Source organism: Gobius niger (genome assembly GCF_951799975.1).
Source record: "Gobius niger genome assembly, chromosome: 11".
NCBI classification, from domain to species: domain Eukaryota; kingdom Metazoa; phylum Chordata; class Actinopteri; order Gobiiformes; family Gobiidae; genus Gobius; species Gobius niger.
The window spans coordinates 23,002,175-23,022,383 of NC_136862.1; the positions used below are offsets into that span (position 1 = coordinate 23,002,175).

The following is a 20,209-nucleotide window of genomic DNA, read 5'->3' on the forward strand; positions in this document are numbered from 1 at the left end:
ATTATGTAAGGAGGGGTTTGTGTCTATGGCTTAAATGGGGTGATAATGGTCGAGTGGTAGGGAATGATATTGGTGGCGAGAGCGGTTGGTGTGACCAAAAAGAGGCAAACAGTTAAAAAAGTATACAATTTATTAAGAGATTTAAATAAAAGTTGACAATAAAAATCTGCAGTACAAAGGTTAAAATGTCAAGTTTAAAAATAAGGCACGAGCACTATTAAAACTAAGTTAAACGAAAGAGAGAGTCCGGGAGCGTCCCGTCCAGGCCAGATCCGCCTGCGAAGCCTGTGCACACAAGAACACAACAGCCAGTATGGAGAGTCTCGGAAGGTGGTTACTTCACTCGGCCGTAGCGGCACTTACGCGCCAGGCAGGGCTTCTCCACCCTGCCGCTGAGTCTTCAGATCTTGCTTTATTGTCGCGCGCAACTCCGCTCCAGCAACGGACACCACTCTGCGACGGACACCTCCCTGGACCACAACACAAAAAAGGGGCCAGCACACAGCAGACAGGCCTGGTGTCGACGCCTTAGGCGATCTCGATTTAAAATGCCACTGCAGGGTAGGATACTCACACGCCGGGCAGAGTTTCCTCTGCCGCTGCGTGTAGGAGATAGCACGACACTCCCCGGTCCGCCAGCCTGATCCCCCAGATCCAGCCGTTTCCCGTGCGCCTGCACCTGTCGGGACACGCAGAGGACAGCGCGAAGCCCACGCAAAAACACCCCCCAAACCCGGGACCGAAGGCCCACAACGAGCACCACTACGGAATATCTATTCTACTCACGGGCAAGGCAGGGTTCCCCCTGCCGTTGCGTGTGATCAGCGTCGTGGTGCTCAACCCGGCTTGGTCACGGGATGTTGCCGTGCTCGCGCTGCTGCTCGCGCTGCTGCTCGCGCTGCTGCTCGCGCTGCTGCTGGTGCTGGTGCTGGTGCTGGTGCTCTCTCCCTCCGATGCTCGCCCCGTCTTTGACTCCGGTTGTGTAGCCCCAAACACTCCTTTTATCCTCCCTGGAGCGCCGTGGCACAGGTGCGTTAATTGCGGGCGCAGCGGATTGGACAACTATTCCACCCGGGACAAGGTTGCCGTGGCGACAGGCCAGGTGCGCAAAACTAAAAACATGCATTTAAAGGTGCAGCAACAAAAACACAGCAAACGTAAAAACAAGGCCATGTCCCAGGCACCAGGTTACATAAACATTGTTGTAATCGAGCTGCAAGAACTGATTGAAGCAGGAAGCAATGTTGAGCAAGGATATGAAAAAAACGTTGCAATATAACACCTTTTTTTGTAGTCATGTATATGTATAATATATATATGCGCCGTATATGTCTATATGGTGCATTTTTTAAATTATTCAACAGTGTTTGCTTCCAATTGACTTCTATCAAAAGTCCAATTTTAGTTTTTTATTTTGTAGAGGAGGAATTTGTCCCACCGTTCAATCAGTGCCTTGGAGGCAACATGTCAGGATCAGGAGGCGAGGACAGTGCAGGACCCAGGGATCTCATCATCAGCTGGAGGTAATACAAGTTTTCCCTGGGTACATTAACGGGACTTGTCTGCATTCAACATAAGTTAAGTTTTAGGAATGCACCTACTGGTCAACAATGTGGACTTCTGAATGCTTGACATGTTGTTCCTCGGGTGGGACAAACTCTGTGTTGGAGTATGACCTCGCGTCATTGGGCTCAGGATTCGGGACAGGTCCGTCGCAGTTGGTCTGGTCAGTGCTGACAGAAATGCTACAGGAGTCTGAGCTCTCGCTGTCAGAGGTGGAGATAGGACAGTACTCTCGAACTGAACAGGTGCGCTCCAGGTGATTGGTCTTAAACGCCTCCTTCAGCCCTTTAGAGCTGTCAATCCACTCCTGAATCAACACAGGGCACGTTAGTGTTTGTAAACCAATGCGTTACTGTGGCCGAAAGTTTCACTTGTCTCTACTTACTTGTAGGTCATGAGGGACCAGAGATGGTTTAGGCAATACGGGAATGAGGATGATTCGGATTCTGCAGAAAAAAAACAAAAAACATCAAAGCAATTAAATACAATTAAATAGATACATTTCAGTAAAAATTTCAACTGACTACATGATAAAATGTCGATATTTGTCATACTGTAAAAGCAGTTTTTACCCTGCCATGTGTTGTATTATATTAAATCTAAGTACTTTGTTTTTGCCCAAGAAGGAATAGAAGTGTTTGAAAGTTGAAATTAATTTTTGAACAAGTTGAGAGTAGCTTTTTAGAAGAAAGGTGAGTGAAACTAATAAGGTAAACTATGCTAGATCGGGACACACAACAGCCTGCTGCAAAAAAGGTTATTCATTGCTGACAAAGTCTAATGAGGCACATGGCACACATCCGTACAGATGACAGATCAAGAAGCTTTGTCTACTCACATTTTTGTTTTAATTTGTAACGATTCTTCTGAAACAGCGCAAAATATTTATATCAAAATATCAAAAATCCTTAATGAACGGAACAACGACGTCTATTTGCCTTCACTGCCATCTAGTGTTGACCGACTTTCACATAATAATAATACAGTATAGTACAAAGCATAAGTCAAAATATTCTAGCCCCATCAATGAACTAAAATAAATGAATGAATAAAGCAATCAAACCGACACGCTGTTTCTTTTCAATAAAATTGTCTGAAATCTTCTTCTCCCATATGCCAAACAAATTGCGTAGTAACACGTGGTCTTCCAATGTCTGCATTTGTGTATGAATATGCGTGATAAACACATTAACATTGCGCAGTATTTCTGTACACTGGCTCACAAAGGGAAGAGAGAGATAAAGCTGAGTAGAAATATTAGTCCTAATGAAGACCCACCTCTCGTGATGCAACAACATAACGAGCAGAAGGAGCAGAGTGGCCCCTCCCACACAGTACAGAACCACAGGCCACGCAATCGGAGAGTCCCGGGCCGGGTCTGACGGACACAGTTAGTGAGGAATGATGACATGCAGTGGTATTATGGTATTAGTTGTATGAACATAACCCAGTCCAGATGACTAGATTTTGAAAGCTTGTTACAATGGAACAGTCCTGGATGACTGAGAGATTACACAGATAGATGAAAAGACCATTGCGACCAACAAACAGCAATAAGGTCATTTCAATCAAAAATCAAATGGGGCTATAATGATAATCTACAGCAGGAAGTTACCTGTGCGGTTGCCCCAGAAGACTGGTTGGCTCCAGTCGCTCCACTCGTCAGACTGACCGCAATCATTTTTCACACGGCTCCGCACCTGTAGCTCGTAAAGGGACGTCTTCGACGGCAGGTTAATGCAGAAGTCCTGACCATCGAATGGAGGATTCGCCTAAGCAGAGACAGTATCGAGACAAAACATCGGCTCTAATAGATAAAGACTTTGATAGAACTGTTTGATTTGAACTTGCAGACAAAAAAATACATTTTAGGGTGGAATGAATCACAACATATTCCAATCCTGGCAGTAAAACACAGACTAAAGAGTATGGAAAGGTAACGCTTAGTTGGAGGAGCTTATGAACCACCACCGGCCCTTGGTTATAGTGAAAAGACCAAAAACATTTTAAAAACGCTTTTTTCCCCGTTTTTCAAACTGTAATTTCAGTCCATTTGCTCCTGTTATTTCTTGGTTTAGTTTGTGTTAATGCAAAGGCAAGGTCAGGCTGATGAGCCACTGCGTAAGCTTTGTAAAGTGCTTCGAGGGCCTGATGTAGGTAGAAAAGCGCTATATAAATGTGAGCATGCACCATTCCAGGCAGGAGGATTAGAGCAGAAAGGAGATGAGGTTGTTTCTGTCCTACCTCCCAGTTGTTTTCGTTGATTCTGTAGCGGACCTCGCTCTCCACACAATGTGTAAAGATCTGTTGCCATTCGAAACACAGGTTTGAGTCAGATCTATACTGCACCGTGAGGTTCGTGGGCGGATATAATTTTACTGGAAAATGGAAATAAAGTACAAGTCAAGTTACAAATTGGTGTTCAGATGTCTTAGAATCCCTGTGTAGCAGGTGGTCCTCAAAGTTAGGAGCATTTTAAGCTCTTCTGATCACATTCTAGGGCACAAATGTTCTTTAATGCCCTCTGTGCGGCGCTCTCTGGCCCCAGTGAGGAGGGCAAACAGGTATTCAAACTCATTTATTCCAGCTGCCATTAGGCTCCTAAACTCAGGAAGAGAAAGCAGTAATTGAGTGGTGTTTTCAACTATTGTTCTCTGCTGCGTCATGCATTACAGAGGTTGTATCCCCTTGTTTTTTACTATGTGCACTGACAGATAACTATTCTTTTACTATAGCTATGTTTTTTTACATACTTAATTGCCCTCCTGGGATGAATAATGTTTTCTAAATAAGACGTGCCAATACAATGTCAATACAGCCACTCTATAAGCCTGAGTGTGTCATTTTAAAGAAAAAAATAAAGGTTTATTTTCTGTATCAAACTTCAGCAGAACAGCTTAGGATAAAAAGATTGGGTAATATTTTCTGAACCTACATAACAGATAACATTTTTTGCAACTATTATTTTCACTGCTTAGCAGAGGTGGGAGCAAGTCACCCCAGATGCAAGTCCCAAGTAAGTCCAACTCAATTGGTCATGGGGTCAAGTCAAGTCACAGCTTTTGTCAAGTCAAGTCACAAAATAATCAGCAAGTCACCTCGAGTCGCAACACGAGGGAGTTCGGCCTAAAATAGTATTCTGCTAATACCTTTAATAAGCATCTTATTAATACCTTTAATAAGAAGATTATTTATACCTTTAGTAGGCTGCTTATTAGTGTTTAAAGGACATACCTTTGTTCTTGAGCTTGTGTTCTTGGATACGATCTTTTTCTCTCCACTCAAGTTTGGTATGAAATGTGTTGAATCTTTTGGACTTTAGATCATCTTCAGGCTGTTTGCATCCAGTGGTGTGGTTATCCTTAATTATGTAAGTGTCACATTCATGAAATGACTGGCCATGAAATCTAAGACAAAATATACACAAAATACCAATGATTATACAAATATGTTAATATTATATTACTGGTATATGGGATGGATTTTTCACACATGTTGTTGATATGGCGATGATGTTCCTTACTTGCTGTAAAAGGTGTAATTGACATCAGGACTGTTCCACAAACATTCCACATATTTCAGATGAATCACTGTACAGTTCACATCTGTCAACAAAGGGAAACATTTCACAGTTGAAATAGTGAAAAAACGCCTTTTCCCTTTCAGCTGTTCAATGTTGGAGTTGTTTTATGCATTGATTCACAGAAGGACTTTTCATTTGTGATGTTTTATATCTTTCCTCCTGCAGGCCTATTATTTTACTTTCAAGTACTGCTTACGATCCCATGCAGTATTTCCTCTTCATCTTAACAAAACCGACCGAACAAAACAGGTTTCATCAGTTTTGTCAGTCTTATTTTCAAATGAGGCGTTACTTTGGCCTATAGGCTGTGAACTCCCCCAAGAAGCTTTTAGATTTGGGAAAAGCTGAATTGGAGAAAATGCACACGGTTAAGGCTTAAGAGGTTAAACAACAGCTCCAAACACCCCAAGTTACTGGTTATTTCTAAACATTATTTTGAGTACTTTTTTTTTGAGCAAAATAAGTGTGACTTCGAACCACAATGTTGATCATAGCGAGACCATGACTGCTGACGCTGAAGGGGAATTCACTGTCCAAGTATCAAGGGAAGTTACGTCTGACAATAAATACAGTCTGTATATAGTCAGAATCTGTACTCCCATATATATATATATATATATATTATATACACACTACTGGTCAAAAGTGTGGAGACTTTTATAGGAATCGTTTTATCGTTTCGTCTGCCTGAAGGCAATCATTTATCAATGAACACATATGAAGTTATGTTTTAAACCAAAAAAAAGTTTAAATAGATTATTCAAAATGGCCGCTTTTTTCTCAAGGAGCTTCACAATATTTCAGGTGATTACCTTATTATATGAAGCTTTTTGATAAAATGCCAAGAATAAAGATTTGGCAATTTTGAAGAATTCTAAATGTAAAACATATTTTGAGTTATTTATTTCACCCTTTTTCATTCCTTCATAATCCCATGTGTTTATTTATAGTTTAATGTTTTCAAGGGGAATCACACAAAGTACAGTGTTGGAAATAAAGAAAGGCCGATACCCAAAAAGCATCTCCAAACTTTTGACCGGTAGTGTATAAATAAATATGTATTAATATATACAGTATAATAACATAATATTTGGACTATATTATTTTGATATCCAAATATATTTCTTAATATATAGTTGTATTATCAAATAAAACACAATTTGTGCTTAACAATAAACATAATTATTTCTAAAATACAAAACAAAATATATTTATTTACCAGGAAGTTCTTCGGCAAAGACATTTCCAGTTAAACACAGAATCAGTAAAATCCTCGTCTTCATTGTGGAGTGAAGAGACGTGTTCAGAGCCTGTCAGACTGAGCCTGGTCTACTGTGTGCGTGCAGTTCAGTTCAGTGACATTTATCTAGTTTCCTGTTTGAGGAAGTAGGAGGAATCGACATCACAACCCGCAACCGTTTTAGGGCATCGTCAAATGTTGCATAAAAAAATAAATAAATATATATATATATATATATATATAAAGCAGAATCAGTCCACAGTCTCTCTCTCCTATTGATCCTTAAAGCTACAATCATGTGAATAAATAATAAATAATATTCACTTCAGTTGATTTATACAGAGAGACCTGTTGAAGCCATGTGATCACAGATGAACCATGGCAAAACATCTGCATTTTGACATTTTCATTTGACTTGAATTGAAGTTGTGATGTGATGTGTTTAAATTTCAACACGTGTTTAAATTATCAACACAACTGAGACGATTAGTGATCTGTGTTTTTAAATGAAAACTTGTTGGAGCAAATCGTGTGTCATTTTTTGGCTTTCTAAATGAGATTTTGTACTTTCTCCTAAAAACATTCTTTTGCTGTTTGTTTTTCTAATTAAGATTTGTTTTAATTGTTTATGTGGTTTGGCCAGTGCATGTTAATGAACATTCATGGAACTCATGCACGTAATACCCTCCTGTTATAGGCCCATAGAAAATAATAGTGTTTTGGCTAAAGCAGTTTTTCTCAACCGTGGGTTCTTCTTGGGCTCTTAGGGGAAAGAATGTTCTCACAATGAAAATTATGCTAATGATGCTTTTGAGATCTGAATATTTTAATTTTATTTCTGGATACAACGCACGACTAAATACAAGAATATCAAGGTTTATTTATTGACTTTCTAGATGATTACCCTTAAGGGGGTACACAAGGGGTACACAAGACAACATGGGAGTCACTGAAGTACACAGCCTATGCAAAATTACAATACTAGGAATTTCCATTTGGTTTGAAATATGACACTCAAAATACAGGCTCATGGTGAGACAAAATATGCCAGTTATATTTGACTACATTCAAGAAGTACATGTAAACATTGTTGTAATCGAGCTGCAAGAACTGATTGAAGCAGGAAGCAATGTTGAGCAAGGATATTTCTTATTTCTTATGTATTTCAAGGATAGCCCCGTTGAGATGAACCATCTCTTTTTCAAGGGGGTCCTGAACACAAAATAACAAAACATAGTAAGTATTGTCACATACATACAACAGTCACATACACATAACAATCACAAGGTCTCCTGTCTTGCTCCACATCCCCGCCCACCTCACCAATGCCCCCCACTTTTAATACAAAACAATATTAACAATAGGTATAAAGAGAAAATAAAATAACATAAGAATGACATAAGATATGAAAAAAATGTTGCAATATAACACCTTTTTTGTAGTCATGTAAATAAATATATATATATATATGTGTATATGGTGCATTTTTAAAATAATTCAACAGTGTTTGCTTCCAATTGACTTCTATCAAAAGTCCAATTTTAGTTTTTTATTTTGTAGAGGAGGAATTTGTCCCACCGTTCAATCAGTGCCTTGGAGGCAACATGTCAGGAGCAGGAGGCGAGGACAGTGCAGGACCCAGGGATCTCATCATCAGCTGGAGGTAATACAAGTTTTCCCTGGGTACATTAACGGGACTTGTCTGCATTCAACATAAGTTAAGTTTTAGGAATGCACCTACTGGTCTACAATGTGGACTTCTGAATGCTTGACATGTTGTTCCTCGGGTGGGACAAACTCTGTGTTGGAGTATGACCTCGCGTCATTGGGCTCAGGATTCGGGACAGGTCCGTCGCAGTTGGTCTGGTCAGTGCTGACAGAAATGCTACAGGAGTCTGATCTCTCGCTGTCTGAGGTGGAGATAGGACAGTACTCTCGAACTGAACAGGTGCGCTCCAGGTGATTGGTCTTAAACGCCTCCTTCAGCCCTTTAGAGCTGTCAATCCACTCCTGAATCAACACAGGGCACGTTAGTGTTTGTAAACCAATGCGTTACTGAGGCCGAAAGTTTCACTTGTCTCTACTTACTTGTAGGTCATGAGGGACCAGAGATGGTTTAGGCAATACGGGAATGAGGATGATTCGGATTCTTCAGAAAGAAAACATCAAAGTAATTAAATACAATTAAATAGATACATTTCAGTCAAAATTTCAACTGACTACATGATAAAATGTCAATACTTGTCATACTGTAAAAGCAGTTTTTACCCTGCCATGTGTTGTATTATATTAAATCTAAGTACTATGTTTTTGCCCAAGAAGGAATAGAAGTGTTTGAAAGTTGAAATTAATTTTTGAACAAGTTGAGAGTAGCTTTTTAGAATAAATGTGAGTGAAACTAATAAGGTAAACTATGCTAGATCGGGACACACAACAGCCTGCTGCAAAAAAGGTTATTCATTGCTGACAAAGTCTAATGAGGCACATGGCACACATCCGTACAGATGACAGATCAAGAAGCTTTGTCTACTCACATTTTTGTTTTAATATGTAAGGATTCTTCTGAAACTTGACCGACTTTCACATAATAATAATACAGTATAATACACAGCATAAGTCAAAATATTCTAGCCCCATCAATGAACTAAAATAAATGAATGAATAAAACAATCAAACCAACACGCTGTTTCTTTTCAATAACATTGTCTAAAATCTTCTTCTCCCATATGCCAAACAAATTGCGTAGTAACACGTGGTCTTCCAATGTCTGCATTTGTGTATGAATATGCGTGATAAACACATTAACATTGTGCAGTATTTCTGTACACTGGCTCACAAAGGGAAGAGAGAGATAAAGCTTAGTAGAAATATTAGTCCTAATGAAGACCCACCTCTCGTGATGCAACAACATAACGAGCAGAAGGAGCAGAGTGGCCCCTCCCACACAGTACAGAACCACACGCCACGCAATCGGAGAGTCCCGGGCCGGGTCTGACGGACACAGTTAGTGAGGAATGATGTTAACATGCAGTGGTATTATGGTATTAGTTGTATGAACATAACCCAGTCCAGATGACTAGATTTTGAAAGCTTGTTACAATGGAACAGTCCTGGATGAGTGAGAGATTACACAGATAGATGAAAAGACCATTGTGACCGACAAACAGCAATAAGGTCATTTCAATCAAAAATCAAATGGGGCTATAATGATAATCTACAGCAGGAAGTTACCTGTGCGGTTGCCCCAGAAGACTGGTTGGCTCCAGTCGCTCCACTCGTCAGACTGACCGCACATATAGCTCACACGGCTCCGCACCTGTAGCTCGTAAAGGGACGTCTTCGACGGCAGGTTAATGCAGAAGTCCTGACCATTGGACACTTTGGACACCTGCCAATCAAACACAACAATGGAGAAGTCGCCTAAGCAGAGACAATATCGAGACAAAACATCGGCTCTAATAGATAAAGACTTTGATAGAACTGTTTGATTTGAACTTGAAGACAAAAAAATACATTTTAGGGTGGAATGAATCACAAAATATTCCAATCCAGGCAGTAAAACACAGACTAAAGAGTATGGAAAGGTAAAGCTTAGTTTGAGGAGCTTATGAACCAACACCGGCCCTTGGTTATAGTGAAAAGACCAAAAACATTTTAAAAATGCTTTTTTTCCCCGTTTTTCAAACTGTAATTTCAGTCCATTTGCTCCTGTTATTTCTTGGTTTAGTTTGTGTTAATGCAAAGGCAAGGTCAGGCTGATGAGCCACTGCGTAAACTTTGTAAAGCGCTTCGAGGGCCTGATGTAGGTAGAAAAGCGCTATATAAATGTGAGCATGCACCATTCCAGGCAGGAGGATTAGAGCAGAAAGGAGATGAGGTTGTTTCTGTCCTACCTCCCAGTTGTTATTGTTGATTCTGGAGCGGACCTCGTTCTCCACACAATGTGTAAAGATCTGTTGCCATTCGAACCACAGGTTTGAGTCAGATCTATACTGCACCGTGAGGTTCGTGGGCGGATATAATTTTACTGGAAAATGGAAATAAAGTACAAGTCAAGTTACAAATTGGTGTTCAGATGTCTTAGAATCCCTGTGTAGCAGGTGGTCCTCAAAGTTAGGAGCATTTTTAGCTCTTCTGATCACATTCTAGGGCACAAATGTTGTTTAATGCCCTCTGTGCGGCGCTCTCTGGCCCCAGTGAGGAGGGCAAACAGGTATTCAAACTCATTTATTCCAGCTGCCATTAGGCTCCTAAACTCAGGAAGAGAAAGCAGTAATTGAGTGGTGTTTTCAACTATTGTTCTCTGCTGCGTCATGCATTACAGAGGTTGTATCCCCTTGTTTTTTACTATGTGCACTGACAGATAACTATTCTTTTACTATAGCTATGTTTTATTACATACTTAATTGCCCTCCTGGGATGAATAATGTTTTCTAAATAAGACGTGCCAATACAATGTCAATACAGCCACTCTATAAGCCTGAGTGTGTCATTTTAAAGACAAAAATAAAGGTTTATTTTCTGTATCAAACTTCAGCAGAACAGCTTAGGATAAAAAGATTGGGTAATATTTTCTGAACCTACATAACAGATAACATTTTTTACAACTATTATTTTCACTGCTTAGCAGAGGTGGGAGCAAGTCACCCCAGATGCAAGTCCCAAGTAAGTCCAACTCAATTGGTCATGGGGTCAAGTTAAGTCAAGTCACAGCTTTTGTCAAGTCAAGTCACAAAATAATCAGCAAGTCACCTCGAGTCACAACATGAAGGAGTTAGGCCTAAAATAGTATTCTGCTAATACCTTTAATAAGCATCTTATTAATACCTTTAATAAGAAGATTATTTATACCTTTAGTAGGCTGCTTATTAGTGTTTAAAGGACATACCTTTGTTCTTGAGCTTATGTTCTTGGATACGATCTTTTTCTCTCCACTCAAGTTTGGTATGAAATGTGTTGAATCTTTTGGACTTTAGATCATCTTCAGGCTGTTTGCATCCAGCGGTGTGGTTATCCTTAATTATGTAAGTGTCACATTCATGAAATGACTGGCCATGAAATCTAAGACAAAATATACACAAAATACCAATGATTATACAAATATGTTGATATTATATTACTGGTATATGGGATGGATTTTTCACACATGTTGTTGATATGGCGATGATGTTCCTTACTTGCTGTAAAAGGTGTAATTGACATCAGGACTGTTCCACAAACATTCCACATATTTCAGATGAATCACTGTACAGTTCACATCTGTCAACAAAGGGAAACATTTCACAGTTGAAATAGTGAAAAAACGCCTTTTCCCTTTCAGCTGTTCAATGTTGGAGTTGTTTTATGCATTGATTCACAGAAGGACCTTTCATTTGTGATGTTTTATATCTTTCCTCCTGCAGGCCTATTATTTTACTTTCAAGTACTGCTTACGATCCCATGCAGTATTTCCTCTTCATCTTAACAAAACCGACCGAACAAAACAGGTTTCATCAGTTTTGTCAGTCTTATTTTCAAATGAGGCGTTACTTTGGCCTATAGGCTGTGAACTCCCCCAAGAAGCTTTTAGATTTGGGAAAAGCTGAATTGGAGAAAATGCACACGGTTAAGGCTTAAGAGGTTAAACAACAGCTCCAAACACCCCAAGTTACTGGTTATTTCTAAACATTATTTTGAGTACTTTTTTTTGAGTAAAATAAGTGTGACTTCGAACCACAATGTTGATCATAGCGAGACCATGACTGCTGACGCTGAAGGGGAATTCACTGTCCAAGTATCAAGGGAAGTTACGTCTGACAATAAATACAGTCTGTATATAGTCAGAATCTGTACTCCCATATATATATATATATATATATTATATACACACTACTGGTCAAAAGTGTGGAGACTTTTATAGGAATCGTTTTATCGTTTCGTCTGCCTGAAGGCAATCATTTATCAATGAACACATATGAAGTTATGTTTTAAACAAAAAAAAGTTTAAATAGATTATTCAAAATGGACGCTTTTTTCTCAAGGAGCTTCACAATATTTCAGGTGATTACCTTATTATATGAAGCTTTTTGATAAAATGCCAAGAATAAAGGTTTGGCAATTTTGAAGAATTCTAAATGTAAAACATATTTTGAGTTATTTATTTCACCCTTTTTCATTCCTTCATAATCCCATGTGTTTATTTATAGTTTAATGTTTTCAAGGGGAATCACACAAAGTACAGTGTTGGAAATAAAGAAAGGCCGATACCCAAAAAGCATCTCCAAACTTTTGACCGGTAGTGTATAAATAAATATGTATAAATATATACAGTATAATAACATAATATTTGGACTATATTATTTTGATATCCAAATATATTTCTTAATATATAGTTGTATTATCAAATAAAACACAATTTGTGCTTAACAATGCAAACATAATTATTTCTAAAATACAAAACAAAATATATTTATTTACCAGGAAGTTCTTCGGCAAAGACATTTCCAGTTAAACACAGAATCAGTAAAATCCTCGTCTTCATTGTGGAGTGAAGAGACGTGTTCAGAGCCCGTCAGACTGAGCCTGGTCTACTGTGTGCGTGCAGTTCAGTTCAGTGACATTTATCTAGTTTCCTGTTTGAGGAAGTAGGAGGAATCGACATCACAACCCGCAACCGTTTTAGGGCATCGTCAAATGTTGCATAAAAAAAAATATATATATATATATATATATATATATATAAAGCAGAATCAGTCCACAGTCTCTCTCTCCTATTGATCCTTAAAGCTACAATCATGTGAGTAAATAATAAATAATATTCACTTCAGTTGATTTATACAGAGAGATTTGTTGAAGCCATGTGATCACAGATGAACCATGGCAAAACATCTGCATTTTGACATTTTCATTTGACTTGAATTGAAGTTGTGATGTGATGTGTTTAAATTTCAACCCGTGTTTAAATTATCAACACAACTGAGACGATTAGTGATCTGTGTTTTTAAATGAAAACTTGTTGGAGCAAATCGTGTGTCATTTTTTGGCTTTCTAAATGAGATTTTGTACTTTCTCCTAAAAACGTTCTTTTGCTGTTTGTTTTTCTAATTAAGATTTGTTTTAATTGTTTATGTGGTTTGGACAGTGCATGTTAATGAACATTCATGGAACTCATGCACGTAATACCCTCCTGTTATAGGCCCATAGAAAATAATAGTGTTTTGGCTAAAGCAGTTTTTCTCAACCGTGGGTTCTTCTTGGGCTCTTAGGGGAAAGAATGTTCTCACAATGAAAATTATGCTAATGATGCTTTTGAGATCTGAATATTTTAATTTTATTTCTGGATACAACGCACGACTAAATACAAGAATATCAAGGTTTATTTATTGACTTTCTAGATGATTACCCTTAAGGGGGTACACAAGGGGTACACAAGACAACATGGGAGTCACTGAAGTACACAGCCTATGCAAAATTACAATACTATGAATTTCCATTTGGTTTGAAATATGACACTCAAAATACAGGCTCATAGTGAGACAAACTATGCCAGTTATATTTGACTACATTCAAGAAGTACATGTAAACATTGTTGTAATCGAGCTGCAAGAACTGATTGAAGCAGGAAGCAATGTTGAGCAAGGATATTTCTTATTTCTTATGTATTTCAAGGATAGCCCCGTTGAGATGAACCATCTCTTTTTCAAGGGGGTCCTGAACACAAAGTAACAAAACATAGTAAGTATTGTCACATACATACAACAGTCACATACACATAACAATCACAAGGTCTCATGTCTTGCTCCCCATCCCCGCCCACCTCACCAATGCCCCCCACTTTTAATACAAAACAATATTAACAATAGGTATAAAGAGAAAATAAAATAACATAAGAATAACATAAGATATGAAAAAAATGTTGCAATATAACACCTTTTTTGTAGTCATGTAAATAAATATATATATGTGTATATGGTGCATTTTTTAAATAATTCAACAGTGTTTGCTTCCAATTGACTTCTATCAAAAGTCCAATTTTAGTTTTTTACTTTGCAGAGGAAAATTTGTCCAACCGTTCAATCAGTGCCTTGGAGGCAACATGTCAGGAGCAGGAGGCGAGGACAGTGCAGGACCCAGGGATCTCATCATCAGCTGGAGGTAATACAAGTTTTCCCTGGGTACATGAACGGGACTTGTCTGCATTCAACATAAGTTAAGTTTTAGGAATGCACCTACTGGTCAACAATGTGGACTTCTGAATGCTTGACATGTTGTTCCTCGGGTGGGACAAACTCTGTGTTGGAGTATGACCTCGCGTCATTGGGCTCAGGATTCGGGACAGGTCCGTCGCAGTTGGTCTTGTCAGTGCTGACAGAAATGCTACAGGAGTCTGAGCTCTCGCTGTCAGAGGTGGAGATAGGACAGTACTCTCGAACTGAACAGGTGCGCTCCAGGTGATTGGTCTTAAACGCCTCCTTCAGCCCTTTAGAGCTGTCAATCCACTCCTGAATCAACACAGGGCACGTTAGTGTTTGTAAACCAATGCGTTACTGTGGCCGAAAGTTTCACTTGTCTCTACTTACTTGTAGGTCATGAGGGACCAGAGATGGTTTAGGCAATACGGGAATGAGGATGATTCGGATTCTGCAGAAAAAAAACATCAAAGTAATTAAATACAATTAAATAGATACATTTCAGTCAAAATTTCAACTGACTACATGATAAAATGTCAATACTTGTCATACTGTAAAAGCAGTTTTTACCCTGCCATGTGTTGTATTATATTAAATCTAAGTACTTTGTTTTTGCCCAAGAAGGAATAGAAGTGTTTGAAAGTTGAAATTAATTTTTGAACAAGTTGAGAGTAGCTTTTTAAAATAAATGTGAGTGAAACTAATAAGGTAAACTATGCTAGATCGGGACACAGAACAGCCTGCTGCAAAAAAGGTTATTAATTGCTAAATGAGGCGCATGGCACACATCCGTACAGATGACAGATCAAGAGGCTTTGTCTACTCACATTTTTGTTTTAATTTGTAACGATTCTTCTGAAACAGCGCAAAATATTTATATCAAAATATCAAAAATCCTTAATGAACGGAACAACGACGTCCACTCTATTTGCCTTCACTGCCATCTAGTGTTGACCGACTTTCACATAATAATAATACAGTATAATACACAGCATAAGTCAAAATATTCTAGCCCCATCAATGAACTAAAATAAATGAATGAATAAAACAATCAAACCGACACGCTGTTTCTTTTCAATAAAATTGTCTGAAATCTTCTTCTCCCATATGCCAAACAAATTGCGTAGTAACACGTGGTCTTCCAATGTCTGCATTTGTGTATGAATATGCGTTATAAACACATTAACATTGTGCAGTATTTCTGTACACTGGCTCACAAAGGGAAGAGAGAGATAAAGCTGAGTAGAAATATTAGTCCTAATGAAGACCCACCTCTCGTGATGCAACAACATAACGAGCAGAAGGAGCAGAGTGGCCCCTCCCACACAGTACAGAACCACAGGCCACGCAATCGGAGAGTCCCGGGCCGGGTCTGACGGACACAGTTAGTGAGGAATGATGTTAACATGCAGTGGCATTATGGTATTAGTTGTATGAAGTGTTACAGAAGATGCAGTAGATGAAGATTTATTTTGTAAAATTCCTTTTGAATAGTGCAGCATACTGGCCTGAAATGAAACCTAAATTAGTTGAATGTGGGTCTTGTTGCTTTGCAATATTAACAGAATTAGGATTGTTACTTAAAGGATGAAAATATGTAACACAACAATTATTAAGAAATATTATTGGCTCTCCATTACTGTCTTTAACACAGTGTAAACCCTGGATAACTGACTGCATGGTTCACTTTGTTGATGAGAAGGACACAGTGTTTTTCCATACTGTATATTCAGAGAGGTGAAGGTTAAACATAACCCAGTCCAGATGACTAGATTTTGAAAGCTGGTTACAATGGAACAGTCCTGGATGACTGAGAGATTACACAGATAGATGAAAAGACCATTGTGACCGACCAACAAACAGCAATAAGGTCATTTCAATCAAATGGGGCTATAATGATAATGTACAGCAGGATGTTACCTGTGCGGTTGCCCCAGAAGACTGGTTGGCTCCAGTCGCTCCACTCGTCAGACTGACCGCAATACTTGCTCACACGGCTCCGCACCTGTAGCTCGTAACGCATCTTCGACTCCGGGTTAATGCAGAATTCCTGATCATTGGACACTTTGGACACCTCAAACACAACAATGGAGAAGTCGCCTAAGCAGAGACAATATCGAGAAAAAACATCGGCTCTAATAGATAAAGACTTTGATAGAACTGTTTGATTTGAACTTGCAAACAAAAAAATACATTTTAGGGTGGAATGAATCACAAAATATTCCAATCCAGGCAGTAAGACACAGACTAAAGAGTATGGAAAGGTAAAGCTTAGTTTGAGGAGCTTATGAACCACCACCGGCCCTTGGTTATAGTGAAAAGACCAAAAACAGTTTAAAAACGCTTTTTTTCCCGTTTTTCAAACTGTAATTTCAGTCCATTTGCTCCTGTTATTTCTTGGTTTAGTTTGTGTTAATGCAAAGGCAAGGTCAGGCTGATGAGCCACTGCGTAAGCTTTGTAAAGCGCTTCGAGGGCCTGATGTAGGTAGAAAAGCGCTATATAAATGTGAGCATGCACCATTCCAGGCAGGAGGATTAGAGCAGAAAGGAGATGAGGTTGTTTCTGTCCTACCTCCCAGTTGTTATCGTTGATTCTGGAGCGGACCTCGTTCTCCACACAATGTGTAAAGATCTGTTGCCATTCGAAACACAGGTTTGAGTCAGATCTATACTGCACCGTGAGGTTCGTGGGCGGATATAATTTTACTGAAAAATGGAAATAAAGTACAAGTCAAGTTACAAATTGGTGTTCAGATGTCTTAGAATCCCTGTGTAGCAGGTGGTCCTCAAAGTTAGGAGCATTTTTAGCTCTTCTGATCACATTCTAGGGCACAAATGTTCTTTAATGCCCTCTGTGCGACGCTATCTGGCCCCAGCGAGGAGGGCAAACAGGTATTCAAACTCATTTATTCCAGCTGCCACTAGGCTCCTAAACTCAGGAAGAGAAAGCAGTAATTGAGTGGTGTTTTCAATTATTGTTCTCTGCTGCGTCATGCATTACAGAGGTTGTATCCCCTTGTTTTTTACTATGAGCACTGACAGATAACTATTCTTTTACTATAGCTGTTTTATTACATACTTAATTGCCCTCCTGGGATGAATAATGTTTTCTAATTAAGACGTGCCAATACAGCCACTCTATAAGCCTGAGTGTGTCATTTTAAAGACAAAAATAAAGGTTTATTTTCTGTATCAAACTTCAGCAGAACAGCTTAGGATAAAAAGATTGGGTAATATTTTCTGAACCTACATAACAGATAACATTTTTTACAACTATTATTTTCACTGCTTAGCAGAGGTGGGAGCAAGTCACCCCAGATGCAAGTCCCAAGTAAGTCCAACTCAATTGGTCATGGGGTCAAGTTAAGTCAAGTCGCAGCTTTTGTCAAGTCAAGTCACAAAATAATCAGCAAGTCACCTCGAGTCGCAACACGAGGGAGTTAGGCCTAAAATAGCATTCTGCTAATACCTTTAATAAGCATCTTTCTAATACCTTTAATAAGAAGATTATTTATACCTTTAGTAGGCTGCTTATTAGTGTTTAAAGGACATACCTTTGTTCTTGAGCTTATGTTCTTGGATACGATCTTTTTCTCTCCACTCAAGTTTGGTATAAAATGTGTTGAATCTTTTGGACTTTAGATCTTCTTCAGGCTGTTTGCATCCAGCGGTGTGGTTATCCTTAATTATGTAAGTGTCACATTCATGAAATGACTGTCCATGAAATCTAAGACAAAATATACACAAAATACCAATGATTATACAAATATGTTGATATTATATTACTGGTATATGGGATGGATTTTTCACACATGTTGTTGATATGGCGATGATGTTCCTTACTTGCTGTAAAAGGTGTAATTGACATCAGGACTGTTCCACAAACATTCCACATATTTCAGATGAATCACTGTACAGTTCACATCTGTCAACAAAGGGAAACATTTCACAGTTGAAATAGTGAAAAAACGCCTTTTCCCTTTCAGCTGTTCAATGTTGGAGTTGTTTTATGCATTGATTCACAGAAGGACCTTTCATTTGTGATGTTTTATATCTTTCCTCCTGCAGGCCTATTATTTTACTTTCAAGTACTGCTTACGATCCCATGCAGTATTTCCTCTTCATCTTAACAAAACCGACCGGACAAAACAGGTTTCATCAGTTTTGTCAGTCTTATTTTCAAATGAGGCGTTACTTTGGCCTATAGGCTGTGAACTCCCCCAAGAAGCTTTTAGATTTGGGCAAAGCTGAACTGGAGAAAATGCACACAGTTAAGGCTTAAGAGGTTAAACAACAGCTCCAAACACCCCAAGTTCCTGGTTATTTCTAAACATTATTTTGAGTACTTTTTTTGTTGTTGAGCAAAATAAGTGTGACTTCGAACCACAATGTTGATCATAGCGAGACCATGACTGCTGACGCTGAAGGGGAATTCACTGTCCAAGTATCAAGGGAAGTTACGTCTGACAATAAATACAGTCTGTATATAGTCAGAATCTTTACTCCCATATATATATATATATATATATATATATATATACATATATATATATATATATATATATATATATATATATATTATATACACACTACTGGTCAAAAGTGCGGAGAGTTTTATAGGAATCGTTTTATCGTTTCGTCTGCCTGAAGGCAATCATTTATCAATGAACACATATGAAGCTATGTTTTAAACAAAAAAAAGTTGAAATAGATTATTCAAAATGGCCGCTTTTTTCTCAAGGAGCTTCACAATATTTCAGGTGATTACCTTATTATATGAAGCTTTTTGATAAAATGCCAAGAATAAAGATTTGGCAATTTTGAAGAATTCTAAATGTAAAACATATTTTGAGTTATTTATTTCACCCTTTTTCATTCCTTCATAATCCCATGTGTTTATTTATAGTTTAATGTTTTCAAGGGGAATCACACAAAGTACAGTGTTGGAAATAAAGAAAGGCCGATACCCAAACAGCATCTCCAAACTTTTGACCGGTAGTGTGTAAATAAATATGTATAAATATATACAGTATAATAAACATAATATTTGGACTATATTATTTTGATATCCAAATATATTTCTTAATATATAGTTGTATTATCAAATAAAACACAATTTGTGCTTAACAATAAACATAATTATTTCTAAAATACAAAACAAAATATATTTATTTACCAGGAAGTTCTTCGGCAAAGACATTTCCTGTTAAACACAGAATCAGTAAAATCCTCGTCTTCATTGTGGAGTGAAGAGACGTGTTCAGAGCCCGTCAGACTGAGCCTGGTCTACTGTGTGCGTGCAGTTCAGTGACATTTATCTAGTTTCCTGTTTGAGGAAGTAGGAGGAATCGACATCACAACCCGCAACCGTTTTTAGGGCATCGTCAAATGTTGCATTAAAAAATACATACATATGTCTTGAAAAAGGTGACAACTGTGAAAACGGGCTGTGCTCAACTATTGAAATTCAAACTTTCAGATGAAGAGAAAATTCACAAATGTTTATTTGTTGGTTAAAGCAGAATCAGTCCACAGTCTCTCTCTCCTATTGATCCTTAAAGCTACAATCATATGAGTAAATAATAAATAATATTCACTTCAGTTGATTTATTCAGAGAGATCTGTTGAAGCCATGTGATCACAGATGAACCATGG

General features: G+C 38.3%; 2 protein-coding genes across 2 annotated transcripts; both read right to left on the reverse strand.

The window, feature by feature from the left end:
- Window positions 1-1,432: 1,432 nt before the first annotated feature.
- On the reverse strand, window positions 1,433-12,944 carry LOC306970689 (uncharacterized protein). The gene is made up of 16 exons (XM_079566717.1): window positions 12,843-12,944; window positions 11,564-11,645; window positions 11,275-11,447; window positions 10,280-10,413; window positions 9,618-9,774; window positions 9,278-9,377; window positions 8,475-8,535; window positions 8,127-8,396; window positions 6,366-6,459; window positions 5,087-5,168; window positions 4,798-4,970; window positions 3,808-3,941; window positions 3,179-3,335; window positions 2,842-2,941; window positions 1,949-2,009; window positions 1,433-1,870 (listed from the first exon to the last, which is right to left on the reverse strand). The coding sequence occupies exons 1-16, from the start codon at window positions 12,904-12,906 to the stop codon at window positions 1,598-1,600; spliced, it is 2,115 nt and encodes a 704-aa protein (XP_079422843.1). The 5' UTR covers window positions 12,907-12,944; the 3' UTR covers window positions 1,433-1,597.
- Window positions 12,945-14,396: 1,452 nt separating this feature from the next.
- Window positions 14,397-18,679, reverse strand: LOC306970690 (cytokine receptor common subunit gamma-like; the record flags this gene model as incomplete). Its single annotated transcript, XM_079566718.1, has 7 exons — window positions 14,397-14,513; window positions 14,598-14,866; window positions 14,945-15,005; window positions 15,827-15,926; window positions 16,475-16,654; window positions 18,109-18,281; window positions 18,654-18,679. 7 exons carry the CDS (start codon window positions 18,677-18,679, stop codon window positions 14,510-14,512), a joined length of 813 nt encoding a protein of 270 aa, XP_079422844.1. The 3' UTR covers window positions 14,397-14,509.
- Window positions 18,680-20,209: the final 1,530 nt, after the last annotated feature.